Raw genomic sequence first — 25,484 nt, forward strand, 5'->3', positions numbered from 1 at the left:
GTTCCTTGATTATTACGCTGGAATGACAGTATAGTTCCTAGCCATATCGGCCTAGAAAATCGCAACTTTTCATTTTCCGTCGGTCTTAGTACACAATGTAACTACAGAAGAGCCAAGTTTTAAATAGGAAAAATATTGAAACTCTTTGGTCATTTTTGAGCGAGATGCTAACGGTCTAATCAGATTCAATGAACTATGCTAAGCTATGCTAAAAGTGGTACCGCCAGACCCGGAGATCGGCTGAATGGATTCGAAAACAGTAAAACTCAACTGTTTAACTCTAGGGGAGTTGGAAAATGAGCCTATTTTCAAAAAAAGTGGAGTGTTCCTTTAATGCTGGTTCTGATAGAAAGGTGTCAGAATACACAGTGCATCACAGTTTGTTGCGTATGGAGCTGCATAGCCACAAACCAGTCAGCCCCTGTCCACCGCCGAAAGCGCTAACAGTGGGCCTCCAAATTCCCCAGATCTCAATCCAATCGAGCATCTGTAGGATGTGCTGAACAAACAAGTCCGATCCATGGAGGCTCCACCTCGCAACTTACAGGCTGCTAACATCTTGGTGCCAGATACCACAGCACACCTTCAGGGGTCTAGTGGAGTCCATGCCTTGACGGGTCAGGGCTGTTTTGGCAGCAAAAGGGGGACCAACACAATATTAGGAAGGTGGTCATAATGTTATGCCTGATCGGTGCATGTACAGTTTGGTGACTGTAGGTAAGAATAACCCCCCAACTTTTGTCAAAAGGTGGCGCTATAGAGCCCCTCTTCCCCAGCCATGTCTAATGGCCGACAACTTTGATGTGTGTGTCGAGTTTTGTGCAATTTGTAGCATGCTAAGAGCATCAAAAACACCCAAGAATATTATATAAGTTTGACGGGTTGCCACAGTAACAGTATTTAAGAAATCAAGAATCCTTTCACAGGTATACATCTGCTATGTCTTGACATTATTCTGGCAAAGTTTGAAGCAAGTTGGGTAAAAATAAGAGGGCGATTTCAAAGCATTTTGAAAGTGACACACTTCCTGTTGCCAGTTGGTGGCACTATACCTTTGACTTACAATAGTCACATCCATGTGATCAGCCTCCTACAATGAACACACAGCTGAAGTTTCATCCAAATCAGTCAATGTTTGTAGAAGTTATAACATACTTCCTGTTTCCTTTTTTTTTGCCGTAAATACAGGCTCTCGTAATATACACCCAGAAATTTGTTTTTGTTGATACATTTCTTTGTAGCTATTTCATTTTGAATGCATTTGTTAAAATTTAACCTGTAGACACTATTAACCTGATAGTGTCGTCTGACCAGTTTAAACACACCCAAAGGAGATCAGAAACTCCACCCTCCTGCAACACTTACCAGGAAAAGACTCTCATTTCTCCTTTCTAGTGACACTCGTGTCTCAACAAAAGCAATAGAGAATCATTGATTATTGGAGAATGAGAAAAAAGCTTTCAAGAAGGATTTTTGATACATCAGTTTCTGAACAGACAGCAGATCTTAGAACGTAATGAGCAATCCAGTCACTATACCGATCAGTGAGAGAGACTCTACAATCAGAAACAGAGCCCAACACAACCAGCAGAAGCACCCAGACAGTTGCAACGAGAAGGGGCTCCGGAGTCGCAATCACAAGCCGGAAGTGAGCGCTGGGCTGCTGGGTGAGAGTTCTGTTGTCATTCTGCTGCTTGGGTTCATGTGTCTGGTGTGGATTCTGGTTCTGATCTCAGTCCAGCAGCTCATCAGCAGCAGCAGCACAGGACACTTCAACGCCCTCCGGGCCAGGTACGTTTTGCCATAGTAGAATCATGCTGTCAGGTGGGATTACCATGGCACTTTGATGTTTACTGTTTTATTGCATGATTACCATATACCATAGTATTTAAATTTCACTTCAAGAATACTATGGTAATACCACCATGGTAAATCATTATTTATTATAATCTCTATAAATCTCTCTCACTGATTTATAAATATTATTTAATATTATTAAATATAATTGTAATATTATTAAAGGTTACATGAAGGATAAAGATATAAGCTGTGATACATTTAAACATTCCTTCTTGTTTTAAGCATGAATTTAATGAAATGGAAAAAAAAAAAAAAAATTTATCTTCCAAACCATGATGACTTTGTAATTTAATAACTTCAGGTTTAAAACATCAATAATATCTGAGTGTTTGGGTTTGATTAGACAGGTGAAGTGCTGTGATATGTTAAAATAATAACTATTAATAAACATTAAATTAAGGTGACAATAAAATGATATTTTCAGTATTTTTTTACATATCCTTCTGCAAATATCTATGGAAGCCCGTTTCCGCCACAATTGAGTAAAAAAATATAATTCTCTAAGTCATAATAATGAGAAACTTTCTCATAATTATGACTTAGTATCTCATTATATTGAGAAAGTTTCTCGTAATAATGACTTAGTATCTCATAATAATGAGAAACTTTCTCGTAATTATGACTTTGCATGCGCAAAGCAGCGGAGCAGTGACACGCTAGCGACATCCGCTGGTCAAATGCGATAACTCCGCAACCATGGCACGTTCTGCAAAAGTGTAATCTATAATATCATTAAATAAATATCATTATTGATACATTATCAGTAGCCTAGACGGGATATAGTCGTTTATTCATTTGTAACATTCATTTGTATTTTTGTGTATGAACAAGCAGAAACACAGAGTGGTGATCCATGGATTTCAAACAGATAGAGGAATGATAAGACAGCACACACCAACATATCCAAGTCTGTTAAAGAACGCTTCACCTGGAAAGCTGTCTTTTGCATACATTCTAATGAGTCATAAACATCTTAAAAGGTGTTTTCTGTAGGAATATCACTGGAATGAAGGTTTATGACTGGGCAAGTGCTTTAGGACCCGGTTTATATTAGAAAAGCTTTCCAGCGCCTTGTCTAGGCAAACCTGCACATCAAATAGCCTAGACTCATCCGCGAAATACGTGTTAACGTTAACACATAAACCCACACATTTTATGAAGACGTTGCACTTCTGCTCCGCTGCTCTGCGCATGCGTAGAAGTTTCTCATTATTATGAGAAAGTTTCTCGTTATTATGAGAAACTAAGTCATTATTACGAGAAACTTTCTCAATATAATGAGATACTAAGTCATAATTATGAGAAAGTTTCTCTTTATTATGACTTACAGAATTATATATTTTTTTTTACTCAATTGTGGCAGAAACAGGCTTCCATAAATATCTTTACTGCTGATGCTTAAAGTTGGCATTAAATGAAAATGTGTGTTTCTAAATGAATGCTGTTTATCTTATTGTGAATGTTTCATACATCCACATAGAATAGAATAGAATAGAATAGTCTTTATTGTCATTATACACAGATACAATGAAAATCTATTTGGCTTCTCGGATAGGAACAAAACCTAACCTAACTTCATCATCTATATAAATAAATAACAATAGAATAAAATCAGTACAAAAGCCATATCAGCACATTTGTGCTCACATATGTAAAGTTGTGTCATGTTGTATCAGGAAGCATCTGGAGCGGATCACCAGCGTCGGGCCGAGGACCATTGGAAGCCCAGAGAACGAGATCACCACGGTCAACTACCTGCTGGATCAGATCGAGCAGATCCGGTCTGAGAGCGAAACCGGACCTCATTCCATCACGGTGGACGTCCAGCGGCCCACAGGCTCATTCAGCATTAACAGCTTTATCAGCTACTACGACCGTGTGACCAACATCGCCGTCAAACTAGAGCCGAAGACGAGCGCGCAGCACTTCATGCTCGCAAACTGCCACTTTGATTCGGTGGCCAACAGCCCGGGTACGTTTCTACAACGTGTAATCAACGTTTCGCAAGTGAACCTGCTGTCCTTTCATATAGCTCGGGAGACGTTGTTGAGTTTATAAGCTTTAATGAGGTTGTATTTCTGCCTTAATTCCTCTTTCAGAGATCTCAGTTAAGTCTCATTTCAGTTTTCACAATAGACGTCTTTGAGCTGCCGCGCCCGCGAACTGTTTTGGGCTCTTTGCGTGCGCCTCAGTTCAAGTGAAGCAGTTTGGTTCACGAAACTGATCCGATCTTCTTTTCCACTTTACTAGTTACATAATAATAAACATTGAATGAACACCAAAAGGATGTTGAAAGATACAGTACAGCTTGCCGAAATCCTTATCATGTATATTGCGCGCAGTGTTTCAACCGTGAAATATGTCAATAAAACAGCTTAGTAAACATCACATTTAACTGTTACCTCAGAAAAGCCTTCAATGTCCGAAAACTTGTTAGTCAGCTAGAAAAATGAACTGAGAGCAGCATTTTGCTAAATATATGCACTATATTTCATATTTATTCTAATTTTGCTTAACTTTTTCTTCAATATATGTTTGAATAAATCCGTTTAACATTCATTTTTTAATGTCATTAAAACGAGTTAATGTCATTAAAAATTTATTAGTATAACGTTATTAATTCATTTTAAGCTTTAATATTATAATTATGTACCAACTGGGGTTAAATATATAGACAGTATATATATAAAGCATAGTAAATAGTACTATATAAATATAGTATACAGCATACTTTGAGAGATATTTTTCTTTGAGGAAATTTTCCATTTTTCAGTATTGAATCGAAGTTATTCGAATCGAAATCGCAAGCTTATGAATCAAAATTAAATCCAATTGTGAAATTTGTCAATGCCCAGTCTATAGCTAGTGTCATTAAATGTTTTTTTTTTTTGTTTTTTTTTGAAGCAGATGTTGTCTTTTCCCATTATTTTGTTGTCAGAGTGCACCAGAATGCTTTGTTTACATATTAAAATCATAAAAAATTTCTCCTAGGGGAGGATGTCTCCAGACCCTATACAACAATTTAGTTTGTAAACATGTCACCATTTTCACCTCTTGTGAGTTTGCAGGTCTGGTGTGTGTGTGTGTGTGTGTGTGTGTGTGTGTGTGTGTGTGTATGTGTGTGAGAGAGAGAGAGAGAGAGAGAGAGAGAGTCTCAGTGATCTGGTCAGATGATGTCTGCATGCAAAAGATGCAAATGTATGAGTGTTTAATAGGCATTTGGGGTTTGAGACAGTATGTGATTTAGTTTGAGTTTCACAACAGTGTTGTTGTTCTGTCGTGTTTGAATTGATGTCAGATCCCAATCAGTTATGATTTGGGATTTAGATTTAGGACTGCGTTTGATTGACAGGATTACATTTTATTTTCGCATCAGCATTATCAGCATCTTGCATTTAAATGGATGTATGTATTTGTATCTAGTATTTTTTTTTTTCTTTTCTTTGAATCATGTCTCTAGATTTGTGTGCATGCTTTACTCTAGTGTGTCAGTAGTAACTACAGGTACTGTGTGATCAATAACGTGTGTGTGTGTTTTAGGAGCCAGTGATGACGCCGTCAGCTGCTCAGTGATGTTGGAGGTTTTACATTCTCTGGCGAATCTCTCCACGCCTCTCAAACACGGCGTCATCTTCCTGTTCAACGGAGCCGAGGAGAACAACCTACAGGTGAGAGGTCATGGCACAGCTTACCTTTGACCTCTGCGAGCATGTGATTATCTCAGTGAAATGTGTTCAGATGGTTTGATGTGAATTGCTTACATCATCATTCATGATCTCACTGTGTGTTTGCCACACACTCACTCTCACACACACTCTCAGGCAAGTCATGGCTTCATTACCCAGCATCCCTGGGCTCAGCAGGTGCGAGCGTTTGTGAACCTGGAGGCGGCAGGAGTGGGAGGGAAAGAGTTGGTGTTTCAGACAGGTAAACACTCATTACACCTGTGTGTATCAGAGCTGAACACCTGCAGCAGAAGATTTTTTTTTTTTTTTTTTAATTTTTTGAACTTGTCCAAGAAGTTGTCTAATTTTCACCAAAATTGGATCACATCATTTTCAGACAGTGCTGGCAAGTTATTAAAAGCTTTTTAATAACTTAACCATTCTCAAAAAATGCACAAACGATTTTTATAAAGAGCAAGGCAAATTGAACGCGAGGTTATGTCTCCGCAATGCTTTAGCGTATTCATGTCGTCACAAGCATGACATGAGGCTACATGCAGCATTTCGCCACAGCACCACCTACTGTTCAGGAGTACAGGAGTGCATATAATTCTGAAAGGTTTGCCCAAAAATCTAAAAGATAAAATAAAAAATAAAAGTGGTCTCATTAGATTTGGGGCGACATGAAGAGTCGAATGATATCTTATTTTCCCATAATGGCCATTTTGGGCGTCGCCCATTTTAAATATTGTAGTAAAATGCTGTATTGTCCTATGTCCTTAGATTCCTGAATCCTTGCAGATTCCAACAATACCAAACATGCTTCATTTCGCCCTATGGTTTGTCCAGTATTGTGATTTTGCTTTTAAAAAACTTTTGCAAATATCTAATAAAAGTAATATATAATATAATAATATAACGAAACCACAGTAGGGAAACCGAGAATATAGTGGGTTGACTTTATGCAAATGGCCAAATGTCAAAATTTTGATAGTAGTGGCAAAAAAAATGGAATCAAAGTAGGCATGTGACGGTATCAGATTTTCGTGGTGCGATTAATTGCTGAAACTTTTATCACGATATACAGTATTATCACGATATTGAAATAAGTTGCAAAAAAAGTGTTGTCATAGTATAACAGGTTTAAGAACTCTTTTTGTAATAACAACAAAAAAAAAAAACTCTGAATGTTTAAATACAATAATACAATACACAAAAATATATATAAAGTAAAATTTTAAAGTGCAAAAGAATTAGGTTATAAAGAACAACAGGTAACACTTTACAATAAGGTCTCATTATTTAATGCATTAACTAAGATTGAGCAATAGCTACATTTGTTACAGAAAGTATTAGTTTTTGTTAATGTTAATTAAGAAATACAACTGATCATTGTTAGATTTATCTCAGGTCCATTAAATAAGTTCTTTTGATTTTAGTAATGTTATTAAACAGTAACTAAGAAATTAACATTAACTAAGAATAATTAATGCTTTATAAGTATTTTTCATTGCCAGTTTGGTAATAATGAATTAACATGTTAACTAATGAAGGCGTATGTCTCAAAGTTTTACTGAACAATAACAAATAATCAGAACATTTCTAATCATTAGGGCATGTTATAGTCCAGATTAAAATATAAAAATGTTTAAGTTTGAAAATAAATAGCCTATTAAGTCTTTAAGTATTAAGTATTTGGTGCTGTGATGAACAACACTGAGATTACATAGAAATTAATGGCTGTTTGAAGCATTTTAAAAACTTCACTAGCGCAGTTGCTTTGTTTGCGGGGTTTCCGGGGTAACCGCTGCATTCTGCTGTTCCATCAGCGCCCTCTGCTGTCAGAGAGTGAACATGCACTTTCATTCAGCGCGTCTCCTTCACTCGTTCTGCCCTGTGCTTCTCATGCATGTTGGGCTTGTTTACATCTGAGCGCGTGTCCCTTTGACGCAGAATACAGCGGTGTTGTGCATTTTATACGGTTGATGAGGAAAGTATTCTTAAATGCTTTATAAAAATTTTAATAATTGGTAATAAATTATTATTTACGGTATTTTGAAGTGCCCACGATAACAATATCATGCATATTCATTATCGCGATATATCGCATTACCGAATATCGGCACAAGTCTAAATCGAAGTCAGGTGTGAGTCATTTTTTGTGACATCAAACTCTGTGTGTTATTCTTATGTCACACTGCTGATAAAACATCAATTTAGTGACAGCGCCACCTTTTGGTCAAAGTGACAATCCATTAAATTATATAAAAATTTATTGTATTTGGGTTTTTTTTCAACCATTTTGCCTAAAATTATGTAAAAATGTCTAAAATTGATCATTTTACAGTTGGTTTTGATGCTCCATGCCATGTTTGTTTTGCTTCTCATTTTGCCTCTGTTGTGCTTGGCCCCGATAATTGCTGCTCGCAGCTATATTTTTTTATTATAACTATTTGAGTTACTCATTTTTATCTGGGGAAACTCCAAGTTTCTATAAATTGAAAAAAAATGTTTTGAAAACATTGTCATTAAAGCAGATGAACCAGAGGAAATATATTATCCTACATGGAGCCTTGGAATCAGAAAGGTTGAGAATCGCTGATGTGTCTGCTCACTTTCACTGCCGTGATATGGAAAAAACAGCGTGATCATTCTTGTCAAGCGTGTGAATGTGAGTGTGAGTAAACGATGAAGAATGAGCCGCAGATGTGTTTGTGTGTGTATCTCAGGTCCAGAGAACCCATGGCTGGTCCAGGCGTACGCCCGAGCCGCCGTCCACCCGTTCGCCTCAGTGGTTGGTCAGGAGATTTTCCAGAGCAGACTCATTCCCTCACACACGGACTTCCGCATCTACAGGGACTTTGGGAATATTCCTGGTATGTGATACACACTGTAAAAAAATCTGTATGGTATAAAAAACACGGCAGCTGTGGTCGCCAGAACTTTACCGAACAACAAAACAGTATTAACAAGTTTTACAGATTAAATCATATTTCATTAAGTGATGTCTTGTTAATATATAAAAAGAAAAGTTAATGGTAATCAGCAGTGTTTACTGAAACTGTCAGATTCACATCATGTTAAAGACTTTTTGCAAATCTTCTCCTATCTCATTCTGCAGGAATTGATCTTGCGTTCATAGAGAACGGTTTCATCTATCATACTAAATATGACACTCCGGAGCGAATCCCCACTGACTCCATCCAGAGAGCAGGTGAGACACAAGATTCCTGATCCACAAGCTCATTTGAAGATGTTAGGAAATAAAACATCTGCTTCAGAGGGAGTCTAACCCTGCGTCCCAATGTCCATATACTATCCATCCTAAATAGTATGTGAGATTAAAATAAGTGTGTCCCAAAGCATAGTATGTTGAAAAGAGTATGCCAAAAGTCCCCGGATGGTCTACTATTTCCAGTAGATTTTTGAAGTGTGGATCTGTGCACACTATAAAGGCTAGTATTGCCCACAACCCATTGCGCTTTGGATGAGGATTCAGTTCAGAACTACAAACGTAAATATGTGCAACCGACGCTGAGAGGTTTGAGTGACAAATAATCAGTTCAACCTGATAGAAAATATTTATTTAATGTTATCCGTGTTATATTTCATCTGCAATACCAATGTGGACTTTTATAAAGATCTGATTGGCCATTAACTTTTAAATGCATCATTATGCATTAATATGAGGAGAGTCTCCACATGAAAGACCCGCGACTGCAGATCAACGTGCTGCTGCATTTCTCTCTGATACGGTAGGAAATTAACTAAATGAAATGTGGAGGAGGATGTAAGATGATTGACAGGCCAGTTTACGGTGACAGGATGCGACAGAGCGCAAAGACGCAATTGTATGACGTGATAGTATGTCCCAAAGCTTGTCTGCTCTTTTGCTACACACTCAAAAGTATGTACTTTTTGTTCACAAAAAGAGTACATACTTTTAGGGCGTAGTAGAAGTAGGCGAATTGGGACGCAGCACCTGAATGAAGTTCACAGCTGCTGTTCTGTTCAAGACCTGAGACGAGCTGCATCACTATCATTACACACACACACACACACTTGTCACTCGCTGTGTGTGTTATTGCTCAGATAAGATGTCTCACACACAGAGCTTTGACCAGATCAGCAGTCAGACGGATTGAATCCAAGATGGACGTTGTTTTTATGGGTCTTTATGAATAGAAATAAGTCTTAGGGCCAGATTTACTAAACAGTAAATTAGTGTGAAAGCGTAATCCCATAAAAGCGCCAGTGGGAGTGGAAAGTTCTGCTGATCTAATGACGACGCACAAAATAAAGAACACAGATGCAGCCGAATTATTTTCATAATGACCAACGCAATCTACCAAGAGCAGCCCAAATTAGCGTCCGCTTTAAGATGTGCTTAATAAATAATGGTAAATAATGACGCAAAACCAGCAAATTTGACTAGCACAAACCTTAGTAAATCACCTTGTATGTCTCATTTAAATGGCGGAGGCTGTTGGTAAATCTGGCCCTTAACTTGTGCAAAAGTTCATGTCAGTTAGTAAACTGACCCATCTGTGTTCTTAACATGTTACTGCTTAAGAGCTTCTTTGTCAGATATATAACAGCTTTCTTTATATGATGAGATTTATTTCTTTGTGTGTGTCTCTTTTTCTGCATCATAATGTTTATCTTTGACTGTTGTATTGCTTTTATAAAACTGCAGCAATATGTGATGAAAGATGTGGATATTCAGTAAGTAATTGCATTTATTAATAAAAATAATAAGCAAAAAAGGACATTAGCCTAGCCATAGGCAGATTATGACCAATAAGCAAACAGAATCTTGCTGATGTGTTTAACATGTTTGTTTGCATAACTTCTTTTAAACCTTGTCCAATCAGAATGTAGATCCAGTGCTGTGTTTTATTATACATGATGTTAATTCTCTGTGGATCAGACATCACCGCTGCTCTAATACACGAGTCTAATGTGTATCAAAAGTCGTTCAGCTGTGTCGACTCATATTTAACAGACTGTAAAGATTTAAAGTTTAAACCACCCGTGTGTTTGAGATGGAGTGTATTTTAGACCGACAGATACTGTATTTGTATCAGTTGTTTTGAGAACGATGGACTTCCTGTTTATCTCTGTCACAAGGCGACAACATCCTGTCTGTACTCAAGCACCTGGTGATGTCAGATGAACTGGCGGATTCCTCGCAGTATCGCCATGGTAACATGGTGTTCTTCGACCTGCTGGGAGTGACGGTGGTGGCGTATACCGCTCGCGTCGGCACCATCATCAACTACACGGTGGCCGTCGCCACGGTGATCTACCTGTGTAAGAAATGCATGTTAACCAGCAATGTGGGTACGTGCTGGTCACATGACCAGATATTGGCCTGTCACTAGTTGCGTTTGTTTATTTTCATGTTATCACTGAATGGTTTTAATCAAATATTTCATTAATGGGCATTTTCCTGGGAACGTTTTTGATTTTCTATCAAATATCAGAAGGCTTATATAATTGCTATGTGTTTATAATATTGATAATATTCACTATACTTATTAAATATTATATAATATTTTGTTGCATAATATTTTAGAAAAAAATTGTTAAAGTATTGTAGAGTATTGTCTATTATTAAAGTTTCTGTGTTATTATGATTATTGTAATTTCTATTATGAGTTTGCCATAAAAAAATCATGTGCTACTGATGTTGTTAAATTTATTTATTTATTTTAATGCTAATATATATTAATGTCAGCAGCATTATTTTTTTAAATTGTTTATCCATTTATTTATTTTAGTCAGTAGCATTACTTAAATAATTATTTATTTATGTTTATTTATTTATTCATTTGTTTAAATGCAAAATCAGTAGCATTAAATAAAAATATAGTTTTATTTATCTGTTTATCTATTTTAATGCCAAATCAGTAGCATTATTTAAATAAATCAGCAGAATTATTTAAACAAAACATATTATTTGTCAATTTATTTGTTTATTTTAACGCAAAGTCAGCAACATTATATAAATAAAAATGTAATTTATCTGTTTATTTATTTATTTTAATGCCAATTCAGTACCATTGTTTAAATTAATTAAAAAAAAGTATTATTTATTTTTAAAAATTATTTTTTAATAAATCATATTATCGCTGATAACTGATTTGCTGTTTAATATCACGAATCCGTTCAGTTGTGTGTCGAATGCTACAAGTACACACAGGCATCATCACTTTCTAATGCGAGTAAAGAAGAATATAAAATATGAATAGCTGATCAGCTTCATATTGATGTGATTTTAGACTGTAGAAAACATTAATGGCCGGTCTTTCAGCACCTCTGTGACACACACGCATGATTTGACATGTCAGCTGGTCTTTGCAGGTGTCCAGTACAAGCATGATCTGAGATGTGCGGTGTGTGTGGTCATCTTTAGCTGGCTCTCGACTCTGCTGATGGTTCAGTTTGTGGCTCGGATCGTCACTCTGATGGGTCGCTCCATGTTCTGGTACACTCACTTCTACGCCGCCGTCTGCCTGTACGGATCCGCCGCCGCCGGCACGATTGTGCTGATCCACACGCTGGCCAAGGACATGTTCTACAGGGTGAGTGATGGGACAAAACACACATTACTGACACATGAGTTTATGATGGCAGAAACACTCTTCTATAATTTAGCTGACCAAAGTCACAGATCTGATGTCAGCACTTCATTTCTTCATTCTGTTCATTTTTGATGGATTTCACATCACAGGTTTATTATTTCACTATCATTCAAACGTTTGGGGTCGGTAGGATTTTTTTCATGTTTTTGAAAGAAGTCTCTTCTGCTCATTTATTTGATCAGAAATACAGTAAAAATAGTGAAATATTATTACAATGTAAAGTAGCTGTTTTCTATATGAATATATTATAAACTGTAATTTATTGCTATGATCAAAGCTGAATTCTCCAGTCTTCAGTGTCACATGATCCTTCAGAAATCATTCTAATATGCTGATTTGATTGAAACATTTCTGATTATTATCAATGTGGAAAACCGTTAATAAATGTCATCATAAATATCACTTTTGATCTATTTAAGATGTCGTCGCTAAATAAAAGTATTAATTTCTTTAAAAAAAAAAAAAAAAAACAGACTCTAAAACACAGCAGAAATTAAAAATTGTTGATTTAAAAACATTTAATATATTGTCATATTCATTAATATTAATTTAGGATATAGACAAACCTTATATAGTGTAATTGTGTAACGCGGAGTCAGACTCGGTAGGATCCATGTGCAGCTTTATTAAAACAATCGTAGTCGTACAGGCAGGGGTCAAACACCAGCAAACACAATATCCAAGACAGAGATGAATCATAAACAGGGACAGGCAATGGGTCAGGAGCCCTCTGGTGGCGATCAGAGGGAGCGACAGAGGCCACGTTCTTGACAAATTGTCTACATTTGGCAATATTTAATCTGCCCTATATTAAACCATTCCTTTACACACACACACACACACACACACACACATATATATATATATATATATATATGTATATATACACAGTCAAACCAAAAATTATTCAGACATTATTCGGACACTATAGTTCATTTATGTAAGCGAGGATAGCAAAATAAAGTAAACTGTGACATATTATACCCAAAAAATTCTTCATACAGTGGACTACCAGTAAAATTGATAAAAATTTGGATCCAAAATTATTCAGACACTTTGACCTGACCATGTTTTGCTTAAGTGTTATCTGACATAATTAAGATTATTTTTTTCTGAAACAGTTTAACTCTAAGATGTTGTCATATTTTATTACCATTTTTTTAAACTATAGTGAATAAACTGTATTGATGAATGAAATGTTCAAGGTGTCTAAATATATTTTAGTTTGACTGCATATACCATATATATATATATATATATATATATATATATATATATATAAAACAGAACATGAATCTTTTTGTGTTTTATATGAGAAACACTGGATTCCTCCTTCACATTTGAGCAGCTCTACTTGTTTTATAATTATACATATTCTCACAAAACATCTTCCAAAGTCCAGATTCATTCACAAAGTAAATAAATACAGCACTTCTTTGATACACTTTAAAAATAAACTTTTCCTGAGTTTAAAAACCTTACGTTCCAGTTTAAGTAAATTCAGTATTTATTCATTTCTGTTGTAAAGAGAAATAGTTATTAATTTAGTTAATTTACCTATGCAGCAGCTGGCGCAAGCTGTTAGTAAATCTGGCTCTAAGCATCCCTAAGAAAGCCAGAGGCGACAGTGGCCATATAGTAAGTATGGTTGTTAAAGTAATGATATCTCTCTCTCTCTGTGTCTGTGTTTAGAATGTGAGTCGTGTGTATCTGGCTGAGCTCTTCTTCGACGTCAGTCTGCTGCTTTGGTGTTTTTTGCTGCTCATCCTCACGCTGTACGGCTTTTGTTCAGCATATGTGCCCATGATGATGGTGGTGTTCCCACTCATCAGCAAACTGCTGCTCAGAAAGCAATTCAGAGCCAGAGGTCAGAGGTCACGCCACACATACCTGATTCACATTCACTCCTCCTGTCTCCACTAGTGGACTGTTATGAGTACAGTACAGTAAAACATTGTGTGTTTTCATTATTCCTCTGAGATGGAGCTTATTTGGTGTATTTATTTGAGACAGGTTTTTTTTTTTTTTACAGCTATCATGGTTACTTAAGATATTAAAGTTTTTTTTTCTCTTTTTTTCAGGTCTATAGATTAATAATGTGTAGAAAAAATGATATGCTGTCATCATAATATAAAGTAAATATTTTTTTAAGGTAATATTCCAGTAATTTGCTTTGGCTCCAGTACAGTGTCCATATAAAAGCCAACTACTTAATTCTGGATTGTTTTTTTTTTTGTTGTTTTGTTTTTTTTTTTGGGGGGGGGGGGGGGGGGGGGGGGGGGCATTATACAGACATTATATTAATATATAATGTCTGTATGCAAATATATATGTAACAGACATAAGCTAGTAAGAGCTGTGCGTGTAAATCTCACTCCCCTGATCTCTTTAGCCTCCTCGTTAGAGCACCCAAATCCCATGCCAGCGGACCCGAGTTCGAGTCCTGCCTAGAGCAGGCAGTACAGGAGGTGTGACATTGGTGCTGTGACCCGGATGGGAGTGGTGTTTAGGGGGGTGAGTGTAATGGATGTAGGCCGGTAAGATCTGTGCATGTGAACCTCACTCCCCTGATCTCAAGAGACTTTAGCCTCCTTGTTAGAGTGCCCGACTCCCATGCTGGTGGACTCGGGTTCGAATCCAGCTTAGAGCGGGCAGTTCGAACAAAAAGGGCTACATATAGCAAAACAATTTTTTAAAAATATTTGTATTAAAACCGGACAAAAGTATTTTATAATTTGTGTATTAAAACTGGACTTTTATTTTGCCATCCTTTTAGGGTGTTTCAAGTGTCTGGTCAGCAGTAGTTTAGCTCACGATGGGGTCAAAGGGCAGAAATCAGCACTCTGATGTTTAAATGAGGTAATTCATGATCTAGTGAGACATGGTTTGTGCTGATGGTTATTCGTGCTGCGTGTGTGTGTGCAGGAGCGTCTCTGCAGTACGCCGTCCTGTACCTGACGGGTCTTGCCGTGCCGTACGTCCACATCATGTTCCTCATCTGGGTTGTTTTTGAGGTCTTTACACCCATCCAGGGCCGCAGTGGAAATAAAATCCCACCCGATGTCATCCTGGCATTCATTGTTACCCTGGCAACCGTAATTCTGTCTACCTATTTTGTGAGCCATACAGTAAATTCAAATTCAAACATTTAAATTCAAACATTTCTAATTCAAATTCATAAATAAATAAATAAACTCTGTCTGTCTCTCTCCAGATGCATTTCATCTATCTGTCCCGCAGTATAAAGCAGATCTTGGCAGGTCTGGGGTCAGTGTTCACGCTGATGTTTGTTCTGGTCTGCTGTGGTCTGTTCTTCCCGTATTCTGCTGACCCGTCCAGCCCGCGACCCAAACGCATCTTTGTCCAGGTACTGCCGTCACTGATCTGTGTTTACAGCAGGGTTTTTTAAGTTAACTGAAACTCAAACCATAAAATTTTGTCCTTACTTAAAATACTTTAAAATACTTACTTTGATAGGGGTGTCCCTATTAAAGTGCCCCATTATGCCTTTTTAAAGGTTCCTAATATTGTTTTTGGAGTCTCCTACAACAGGTTTACATGCATGCAAGGTCAAAAAACACTTTCGTTTTCTCATAATATACATTTAATTTCACTTCAGTTCTCAGTGATTTGTAAACGATTCGTTAGAATCAGTCTCTCTAAACCCCTCCTTTCCGTAAGCCTACACTGATCTGATTGGTCAGATGAACCAATTCTTTGTGATTGGTCTACTGCGCGCACCGCGCGCCCATTGCTATAACTGAATGACAGCTATCAATTCGCAAGACATTGTATACAATGTATGGACAGAAAAGATCGATTTTACCATATCAATTCGAGCCCGAGTCCAACGATGAAACGTCTGAAGTAGTCAATCAACCAGAAACTGATTTGCAATCACGACTGGAGTAGGACGTTTCTTTATGGTAAGTGTCACCTTAGTTTGCATTATTTATAAGACGTGATAGCAGCGTCACTGTTATACTTCATGTAGGTGCACCTGTGGGAACTGTATCAGAATGCCAAGTGAAGCTGAAAACCTCTAAACATAAGATACACATTTAGGCCAGGTACAGACTTTTTTGACATAACTATTAACAAAGTAAAATGGCTAATGTTATATCATTGTTTGACATTACAATGAGTATTTACTGTTTACAGAGAGAATACTTCAACTAGTTAGCATGGACTAGCATCTTAACATCCTATTACAATACAGATAGAGCTCCACTCTACTGTAATAATAAAAATGCAGAGAAAAAAAAAAACAGTTTGTTTTACAGTTATGTAAGCAAACCAAGCCTACAGCTATGTTGTAAACTCCCACAATAGCACAAACGTGAATGGCTGATAATGCATTACACTCTGTAAACAAAAGTCGTCCTCTTGATCATTACTTCAAGTAATAAGACAGACAAGCTGCATTAATCGACACATTTTCAGACAATATTGGACCCACAGCTGAATAGCAGAACTACAGAAACGTGAGTTAGCCGGTTAGCAGGAGACATACAGACTAGTGTGTACGTTACACAACATAACATACAAAACTAAGAATTTTGAATGATCGCTAGAAAATATGAACATCAATTATTAATCATACTTACAGGTTGAGATTCAGAGGAGCAAGCTGGTCCAAATAAACTGGTCATTGATCCATATTTTAAGACCAAGCGTTTTGTGAATCCTTGTGAATTTATAAAAATGGTAATGCTTTACAATAAGGTGTTATTAATTAATATTAAAAATGTTCATGTTAAAGTTTCTCAGTGCATTAACTAATGTTAACAGATACAACTTTTGATCTTAATAATGTAATAGTAAATGTTGAGGTTAACATTAAGATTAATAAATGCTGTAGAAGTATTTATCATTGTTAGTTCATGTTAACTAACATAAAAACTATATAGACATTTAAAAAAACAAAACAAAATGACAAACACAATTATTTATGTCAAAATAATACAGCTGTGCTCAGAATTATTGGCACCCTTGGTAAATATGATCAAAGATGACTGTAAAATAAATCTGCATTGTGTATCCTTTTGATCTTTAATTCATAAAATTAGCAAAAATTTAACCTTTCATTGAAGGAAAAGAATTGAAAGTGGGGGGAAAATCACATTATGAAATAAATGTCTTTCTCCAGAACATGTTGGTGAAAAGTTATTGGCACCTCTAGAATTTTTTTTATGAGTAAAATATCTCTGAAGTATATTCCCATTCATATTTACAATCTTTTTTTAGCACACCAGGGTGATCATGAACATGAAATTCTCCAGCCATGACTTCTTGTTCCACAGGAGTATAAACATGAGGAAACACAAAGGCCAAATTCACTTAGTCATTCATCACAATGAGTAAAACCAAAGAATATAGTTCTGATGTGCAGCAAAAGATTGTTGAGCTTCACAAAATAGAAAGTGGCTGTAAGAAAATAGCTAAAGCATTGAAAATCCCCATTTCCACCATCAGGGCAATAATTAAGAAGTTTCAATCAACTAAAGATGTTACAAATCTGCCTGGAAGAGGACGTGTGTCTAAATCGTCCTAATGTGCGATGAGGAGGAGAGTTTGAGTGGCCAAAGACTCTCCAAGGATCACAGCTGGAGAACTGCAGAGATTAGTTGAGTCTTGAGTCTCAGAAAGCCTAAAAAAAATGATCAAACAGCACCTACGTCCCCACAAGTTGTTCAGGAGGGTTTCAAGAAAAATCCTTGGCTCTCATCCAGAAACAATCTCCAGCATATTCAGTTGTCAGACAAGACTGGAACTTCAAACGGGACCGGCTTCTCTGGTCAGATGAAACTAAAAAAAGAGCTTTTTGGCAGCAAACCCACCAGATGGGTTTGGTGCACACATGGATAAAAAGTACCCCATGCCCACGGTTAAATATACTGCTGGATCTTTAATGTTGTGGGCCTATTTTTCTGCTGGAGGTCCTGGACATCTTGTTCAGATACATGGTATCATGTATTCTATCAAATACCAACAGATAAAAAATCAAAACTTCTGCTAGAAATCCAATAATGTGCTGTGGTTGGATCTTCCATCAGGACAATGATCCAAAACAACAGCAAACCAACACAAAAATGTGTTTCTGAGCACAAAATGAAGCTTCTGCCATGGCCATCCCAGTCCTCTGACCTGAACCCTATAGAAAATGAGTGGAATGAACTGAAGAGAAGAAGCACCAGCATGGAGCTGGGAATCTGAAGGGTCTGGAGAGATTCTGCATGAAGGAATGGTCTCTGATCTCTTGTCAGGTGATCTCCAAACTCATCAGGCATTATAGGTGAAGACTCAGAGCTGTTATCTTGGGAAAAGGAGGTTGCAAAAAGTATTAAATAAAAGGGTGCCAATAATTGTGGCCAATGTGTTTAGGAGAAAAACATTTATTTCATTATGAGATGTTCCCTACATTTTCAATTCTTTTAATTCTTTTTTTATTTATTTATTTGTTTTGTAAAAGATCAAAGGGTTAACAATGCAGATTTATTTTTACAAGCTTCTTTGTTCATATTTACCAAGGGTGCCAATAATTCTGAGCACAACTGTAAATACTGTTATAGTCAATTATACAAAAAATATCCCTGGTTTAGAGGAATAATCCAGGATAAATCTTTGTTTAAATGATGTTTACAGTAATGAACTTCTAGCCTGAGTCAAGCAGATGCTCTAAGAGCCACAAATATGAAGCTAATATTTTTTTATTAATGCACTTCAGTTGAATTCTTATGTAAAATGTGTCTAAATCCAATGAATCAATCAAATAATCCTCAGCTGAATTGATGATTGTATTAGTTGTGAGTTCATCCTTCATCTGTTTCCAGCACACCACACGCTGGTTCCATGCGCTGAACGGATCGCTGCAGAGCTCCGACTCGGGCTTATGTATCAGCAGTCTGGATTACACCGACATGCAGCACATCACTCCTCATATCCCACAGATCAACGACAGCATCCGCCGGCACTGTCAGGACCATATACCATACTTCGGCTCCTCAAGGTTTCTTACACTGTGTCCTAACTACACGATAAGATTCCAACGACAAGCAGTTTGTCTGTCCAAACTAGATGCAATGCGACCATGAGATGCGATAAAAATCAAATTAAAAAAAACCCAGCCAATCAGAACAGTTTGTGGGCGGAGTCTCTTGGTAAGCCCTGCACTCGCAACCAAGTCAATCAAAAACCCCAGCCAATCAGAAGAGCATGTGGGTGGGCACCTCGGCGTCGCGGCTGGTTAGGACAAAAATACAGATTTGTAAAAGATACCTTTTATCACATCACAGCGTCGGTCGCATGTAGTTAGGACATGTTGTGACGGTCAAGTTCCTGGTCAAATGAGTATATCATGATGGAGGATCGCATGATGCAGTTTATGTATGGGTTCAGCTGCCAGAGTGAAGTCTTTCTTCATTGTTTCAGGAAGAGCTGGTATCTTCCGGCTCCTGAAGTCTCTCCTGAAGCTCCGCTGGAGTTTCGGCTCTTATCCAGACAGGAGACTGAATGGGGAACTGTTAAAATGACCTTTGAGGTCAAAGGTGAGACTTCAGCCTTTATCATGAACCTAATGGGAATGATGTCTGCTGGAGTTTTGTTAAATTTAATAATGACTGTTGATAACTTCATTCTTCAAAGCCAATTTTTTAATTATAAAACTGCTTTTAGTTGAAAAATTTTTTATAGTTATTTGAAATATATGTATATATTTTATTTATTTATAAATAATTATAAAACATTATTACAGTGATCATTATTACAGTGATTATTATGTTTCTAGCATGTTATATGTTTGGCAACAGTTCTTTTAACCCTAAAACATGGAGTGTGTAGCTTTGTGACAATGTCAAGATTAATCACAGTTAACATTAAGAAAGAAAGAAAGAAAGAAAGAAAAAGAAAGAAAGAAAGAAAGAAAGAAAAAGAGAGCATGAAGAATCATTTTCACAGGTGAATTGGCAACTCTGAGCCCTGACCTTAAGTTTTTGGGATGTGCTGGAGTAGACTTTACAGAGTGCTCACCTCTTGCATTGTCAATACAAGATCTTGACCAAAAATTGATGCACCTCTTGATGAAATAAATGCTGTGATGTTGTTTTCATCAAGCGATGGATATACAGGGGCGGCGTTAGGGCTGTGCTAAGGGGGCTTAAGCCCCAAAAGTTTTGTTACCTTGTTTTTCTTATAGAGCTTAACAATTAATCAGAAAGATAAGTGTGAATACGATTACAGCTTCTGTGATTACCTAATCATGAAAAATGCATATTACAGCTTTATATATATATATATATATATATATATATATATATATATATATATATGGGTGGTTCTGCAACTACGGGCACTTTTAAGTCCCTGTAGTGAAATTTAAGGTTTATGTTAAAATTTGTCATCTAAAGCTTCATAAATATAAACAGTGTCATTACACACCTTGACTTAAAAAATAATGAATGAATAATATGATTTAATGAAAAATTATGAAGCATTTATAGGTCCAAACTCTATTTTTGCTCATGTCCACACCTGTGGTTTCAATGCTGAGATGCGTAAAATTAGTGTGTATGCGTAATTCTTTTACAATATGACATTATTTCAAATGAATTAGTTTCATATAAATGTTACTTTACACCATCTTAAAGTTCGTTTTTTGTTTACTCATCATTTATATGATTTTTTTTTCATCTAAATACACCTGTCCCACACTTTTGAGTCCTTAACGCAACACTGAAAAAAAAGACTCCTAATATGACATTTGTTCAAAGCCAAACAAATCTAGTTTCTATGAAAACAGAAATTAGCATATGAGCACATGTCTTACAGATTGGGCCATTAGGTCACTCACAAGATCAAGAAAACTAAAATAAAGATCATCTTTTCTTCATAAGTATTTATTATGTGCCCTTACCATTCAGCTTAGTAATTGTGTATTTTGAACTACATTTTAAAAATGAATTTATATTACTGTTGAATACATGTATATGTGGTGCTAAAACTGATGTAGCAGCTAGCTGTATCTTGCTAGCTGCCAGTTATCAGCAATATTAGAAAAAAATGTCATTTCCACAACACGTCTTTGCCGCAGATTTTTTAGGTGTTGCAGTAAAGACCTTGCGTTGCGGTAGAGATGACAGAAATGCAGAGATGTAATGAGAAAAGACCCTGAGAGATATTAATAGTTATGGAAAAAGAGCATTAAAAAAAGAGCAGATAAACTCAGAAAAGAAACCAGAGGACAAAACAAAATACTGAAGGCCTCAAATTAGTTTGTTGTTATAATATGTTCAAAATATCATAAAATCCCCAAATTTTAAATTATTTTTTGATATCTGTATTTACAAAAATGGACAAATCTTGAAAGTAACTATGTAAATGTATTACATTTTTATAGAAATTAAAAAAGAAAAGTATAAAATTACTGTTATTGTAATGTTGCGGTAAGGACATTATGTAGGAAGAAGAGATGAAAACCATAAACAATAAACATGTTCCAGATTAAAATCTTAATGTCTACATTCAATTTTGTGCACATTTTTATATGTATTACAGACTGTGATGGTTAAAATTGAAATTCATAGAGGTTGTTTTTTTTTTTTTTTTTTAAATTGGGAGAGTCAGAAATGTTCATAGTTCGTAGTTGTAGAAACACCCATTTATTTATATATACATATACAAACCCGATTCCAAAAAGTTTGGACACTGTACAAATTGTGAATAAAAAAGGAATGCAATGATGTGGAAGTTTCAAATTTCAATATTTTATTCAGAATACAACATAGATGACATATCAAATGTTTAAACTGAGAAAATGTATCATTTTAATGGAAAAATAAGTTGATATTAAATTTCATGGCATCAACACATCTCAAAAAAGTTGTGACAAGGCCATGTTTACCACTGTGTGGCATCCCTTTTTCTTTTTATAACAGTCTGCAAACGTCTGGGGACTGAGGAGACAAGTTGCTCAAGTTTAGGAATAGGAATGTTGTCCCATTCTTGTCTAATACAGGCTTCTAGTTGCTCAACTGTCTTGGGTCTTCTTTGTCGCATCTTCCTCTTTATGATGCGCCAAATGTTTTCTATGGGTGAAAGATCTGGACTGCAGGCTGGCCATTTCAGTACCCGAATCCTTCTTCTACGCAGCCATGATGTTGTAATTGATGCAGTATGTGGTCTGGCATTGTCATGTTGGAAAATGCAAGGTCTTCCCTGAAAGAGACGACGTCTGGATGGGAGCATATGTTGTTCTAGAACTTGGATATACCTTTCAGCATTGATGGTGCCTTTCCATATGTGTAAGCTGCCCATGCCACACGCACTCATGCAACCCCATACCATCAGAGATGCAGGCTTGAACTGAGCACTGATAACAACTTGGGTTGTCCTTGTCCTCTTTAGTCCGGATGACATGGCGTCCCAGTTTTCCAAAAAGACCTTCAAATTTTGATTCTTCTGACCACAGAACAGTTTTCCACTTTGCCACAGTCCATTTTAAATGAGCCTTGGCCCAGAGAAAACGCCTGCGCTTCTGGATCATGTTTAGATATGGCTTCTTTTTTGACCTATAGAGTTTTAGCCGGCAACGGTGAATGGCACGGTGGATTGTGTTCACCGACAATGTTTTCTGGAAGTATTCCTGAGCCCATGTTGTGATTTCCATTACAGTAGCATTCCTGTATGTGATGCAGTGCCGTCTAAGGGCCCGAAGATCACGGGCATCCAGTATGGTTTTCCGGCCTTGACCCTTACACACAGAGATTGTTCCAGATTCTCTGAATCTTTGGATGATATTATGCACTGTAGATGATGATAACTTCAAACTCTTTGCAATTTTTCTCTGAGAAACTCCTTTCTGATATTGCTCCACTATTTTTCACCCCAGCATTGGGGGAATTGGTGATCCTCTGCCCATCTTGACTTCTGAGAGACACTGCCACTCTGAGAGGCTCTTTTTATACCCAATCATGTTGCCAATTGACCTAATAAGTTGCAAATTGGTCCTCCAGCTGTTCCTTATATGTACATTTAACTTTTCCGGCCTCTTATTGCTACCTGTCCCAACTTTTTTGGAATGTGTAGCTCTCATGAAATCCAAAATGAGCCAATATTTGGCATGACATTTCAAAATGTCTCACTTTCAACGTTTGATATGTTATCTATATTCTATTGTGAATAAAATATAAGTTTATGAGATTTGTAAATTATTGCATTCCTTTTTTATTCACAATTTGTACAGTGTCCCAACTTTTTTGGAATCGGGTTTGTATATGTGTGTGTGTGTGTGTACATACACATATGTATTCGCTATATATAAGTACACAGGCAAACAAGGATAACTGATCACACACACCTGAACTGAATGACGAATCAAATGAGAACTATGACAACAAACTCTACTCGGGAAAAAATGCAAACTTGAGACTGTCACAGTCTATCTATCTATCGATCTATCTATCTATCTATCTATCTGTCTGTCTGTATAAATATTTATCTTGGTTTTACAGAATAAAATGAAATAATCAGCAGCATTCGATAATCCAGTCATTGTGTTTGACTCGTTTAGTTCAGAGTCACAAACACAATCTCTGTGTTTATTAATCATGAATAATCTCAACGTATTTAAAGTCTAATGTTGTTCTCACTCAGGTCCGAGTCTCATGTCTCTGTACATGCGTCCTCAAGCCGGCGCATCTCTGAGTGGCTGGTCATTCGGTGACAGAACGCCACAGTTCAATCTCAGCGAAGGGTATTTCATATCTTACTCTCACGGTCTTGACGCTCCGGCCTGGAGCTTCTGGTTTGAGATCCAGGTGGGTTTGAGCTCAAGTACCACATATTTAACTTGAGGAGCTTGAAAGCATTTATTGTGTGAGTTCATTTGTGTTTTCTCGTCTTCAGCCACCCAAGTCCTCAGACGCGTCTCCTGACGAGGGCTTGATCTCTCTGGCTATCTCAGCTCATTATTTCTCTGGTTTAGACCGGCACTCAGAGCAGCTGGAGTCATTACTGAAGAGATTCCCTGCCTGGGTGTTCCCGTCCTCATGGATCAGCACATATCACATGTACAGATACTGAGGGCCACTTGCTTGTGGGCCCCGATCTCTCTCACACACACACACACATGCCCTCTGAGGGCCTAGAGGGCCCTGACGGTTCCCCACTGGTGCAGCATCATGTAAAAATAAAGGTTTACAGTAACAGATACGGTTCAGTGACCAATGATAGATTTATTTCATGATTTTCCTAGAATAGGCAGTTTGCATGATAAACAACATAAAATAGCAAGCACAGAGGGTCACATGTTTGTTTTTTACATTTCAACAACAGTCTTGTTTTTAAATCATCTTTTTTAGAAAGATGTTAAAGTCAGTTAAATCTGTGTCTGTTTTAGAAACACACCTGTCTGAACGCTCATTGACTAAAGGAGCCCCACACAATAGATCAACGAATGTAACATCATCAGTCACCATGTGGGAACTCAAGTAGCAGTACTGTATTGTGTTATCCTATAAAGGGGACTGAGGCAATCATGAATGCGTGCACAGATTATGGAGCTAATCAGTTTTTTCAGGGGGTCTGAGTAAAAGGGACATGTGAGAAGTGCCGGTGTTGTGCCAAATTTCGTCACCGTCTCAAATTATTACCCCCTTGTTGAAGTTGCCACCTGAATTCGGCACGCCACCTGTTCGCAAGAAAAAGTTTTGGTACGCTACAGCTTAAAATATAGAAACGAAAACACTAAAATAGGCAGAGCCAGGAAAATGAAATGTCATTTATTTTTTATTAATTGAATTGATCACAGATTTAACTTGTCATTTACCGCTCTAGTTCTGTTCTAGGTCTAAACAAACACAGATTCAGTAAAGCAGCTCTAAAAGAGTCATTATCAGCTCAGTTTGATTCAATTTTGATTCAGTTCAGTAACAGCACAGTTTTCTTGTGGAATTATCACTGGCAGGTAGAAAAACAAGTAAAAATGCATAGCTTTTCATAGAATAAGAAAATATTTTATATCTTATTTGAAAATAAGAAACTTATGTCATACAGAGTTGTATTATAATATGTTTGCTATAAAAATTGTTTTTTAAAAAAATAACGTACTGAGATTTCAAACACCAGTTATGAAGAAACTGGCATCAGTATTTCATCATTGAGTGCAGAAAAGCGAGTCGCAAATGCCTGATATCTTTGAGTTTGTGATTTATACTGTAACAGATGTAGACGTCAGAGACGCTTCAGTTGAGTCAATAACAAATTGACCTGAGAATCATGTTAATTCAGACCGGCAGATCCTGATCATCCTCTGGAC

At 36.8% G+C, this 25,484-nt stretch overlaps 1 protein-coding gene across 2 annotated transcripts; it reads left to right on the forward strand.

Moving 5' to 3' along the window:
* Positions 1-1,044: 1,044 nt before the first annotated feature.
* On the forward strand, positions 1,045-24,379 carry LOC127509887 (endoplasmic reticulum metallopeptidase 1-like). 2 transcript variants are annotated; one of them, XM_051889145.1, is made up of 15 exons: positions 1,045-1,791; positions 3,537-3,832; positions 5,401-5,528; positions 5,682-5,787; positions 8,255-8,401; positions 8,647-8,739; positions 10,656-10,868; positions 11,892-12,112; positions 13,865-14,039; positions 15,098-15,288; positions 15,387-15,539; positions 19,006-19,181; positions 19,604-19,719; positions 23,822-23,985; positions 24,074-24,379. In XM_051889145.1, exons 1-15 carry the CDS (start codon positions 1,517-1,519, stop codon positions 24,248-24,250), a joined length of 2,631 nt encoding a protein of 876 aa, XP_051745105.1. In that variant the 5' UTR covers positions 1,045-1,516; the 3' UTR covers positions 24,251-24,379. The 2 variants fall into 2 exon arrangements, with proteins under 2 accessions (XP_051745105.1, XP_051745106.1); XM_051889146.1 differs by having other exon boundaries at positions 1,046-1,791; positions 10,656-10,838.
* The last annotated feature ends 1,105 nt before the right edge of the window (positions 24,380-25,484 follow it).

This window comes from Ctenopharyngodon idella, chromosome 3 (assembly GCF_019924925.1).
Source record: "Ctenopharyngodon idella isolate HZGC_01 chromosome 3, HZGC01, whole genome shotgun sequence".
In the NCBI taxonomy this organism is placed as follows: Eukaryota; Metazoa; Chordata; class Actinopteri; order Cypriniformes; family Xenocyprididae; genus Ctenopharyngodon; species Ctenopharyngodon idella.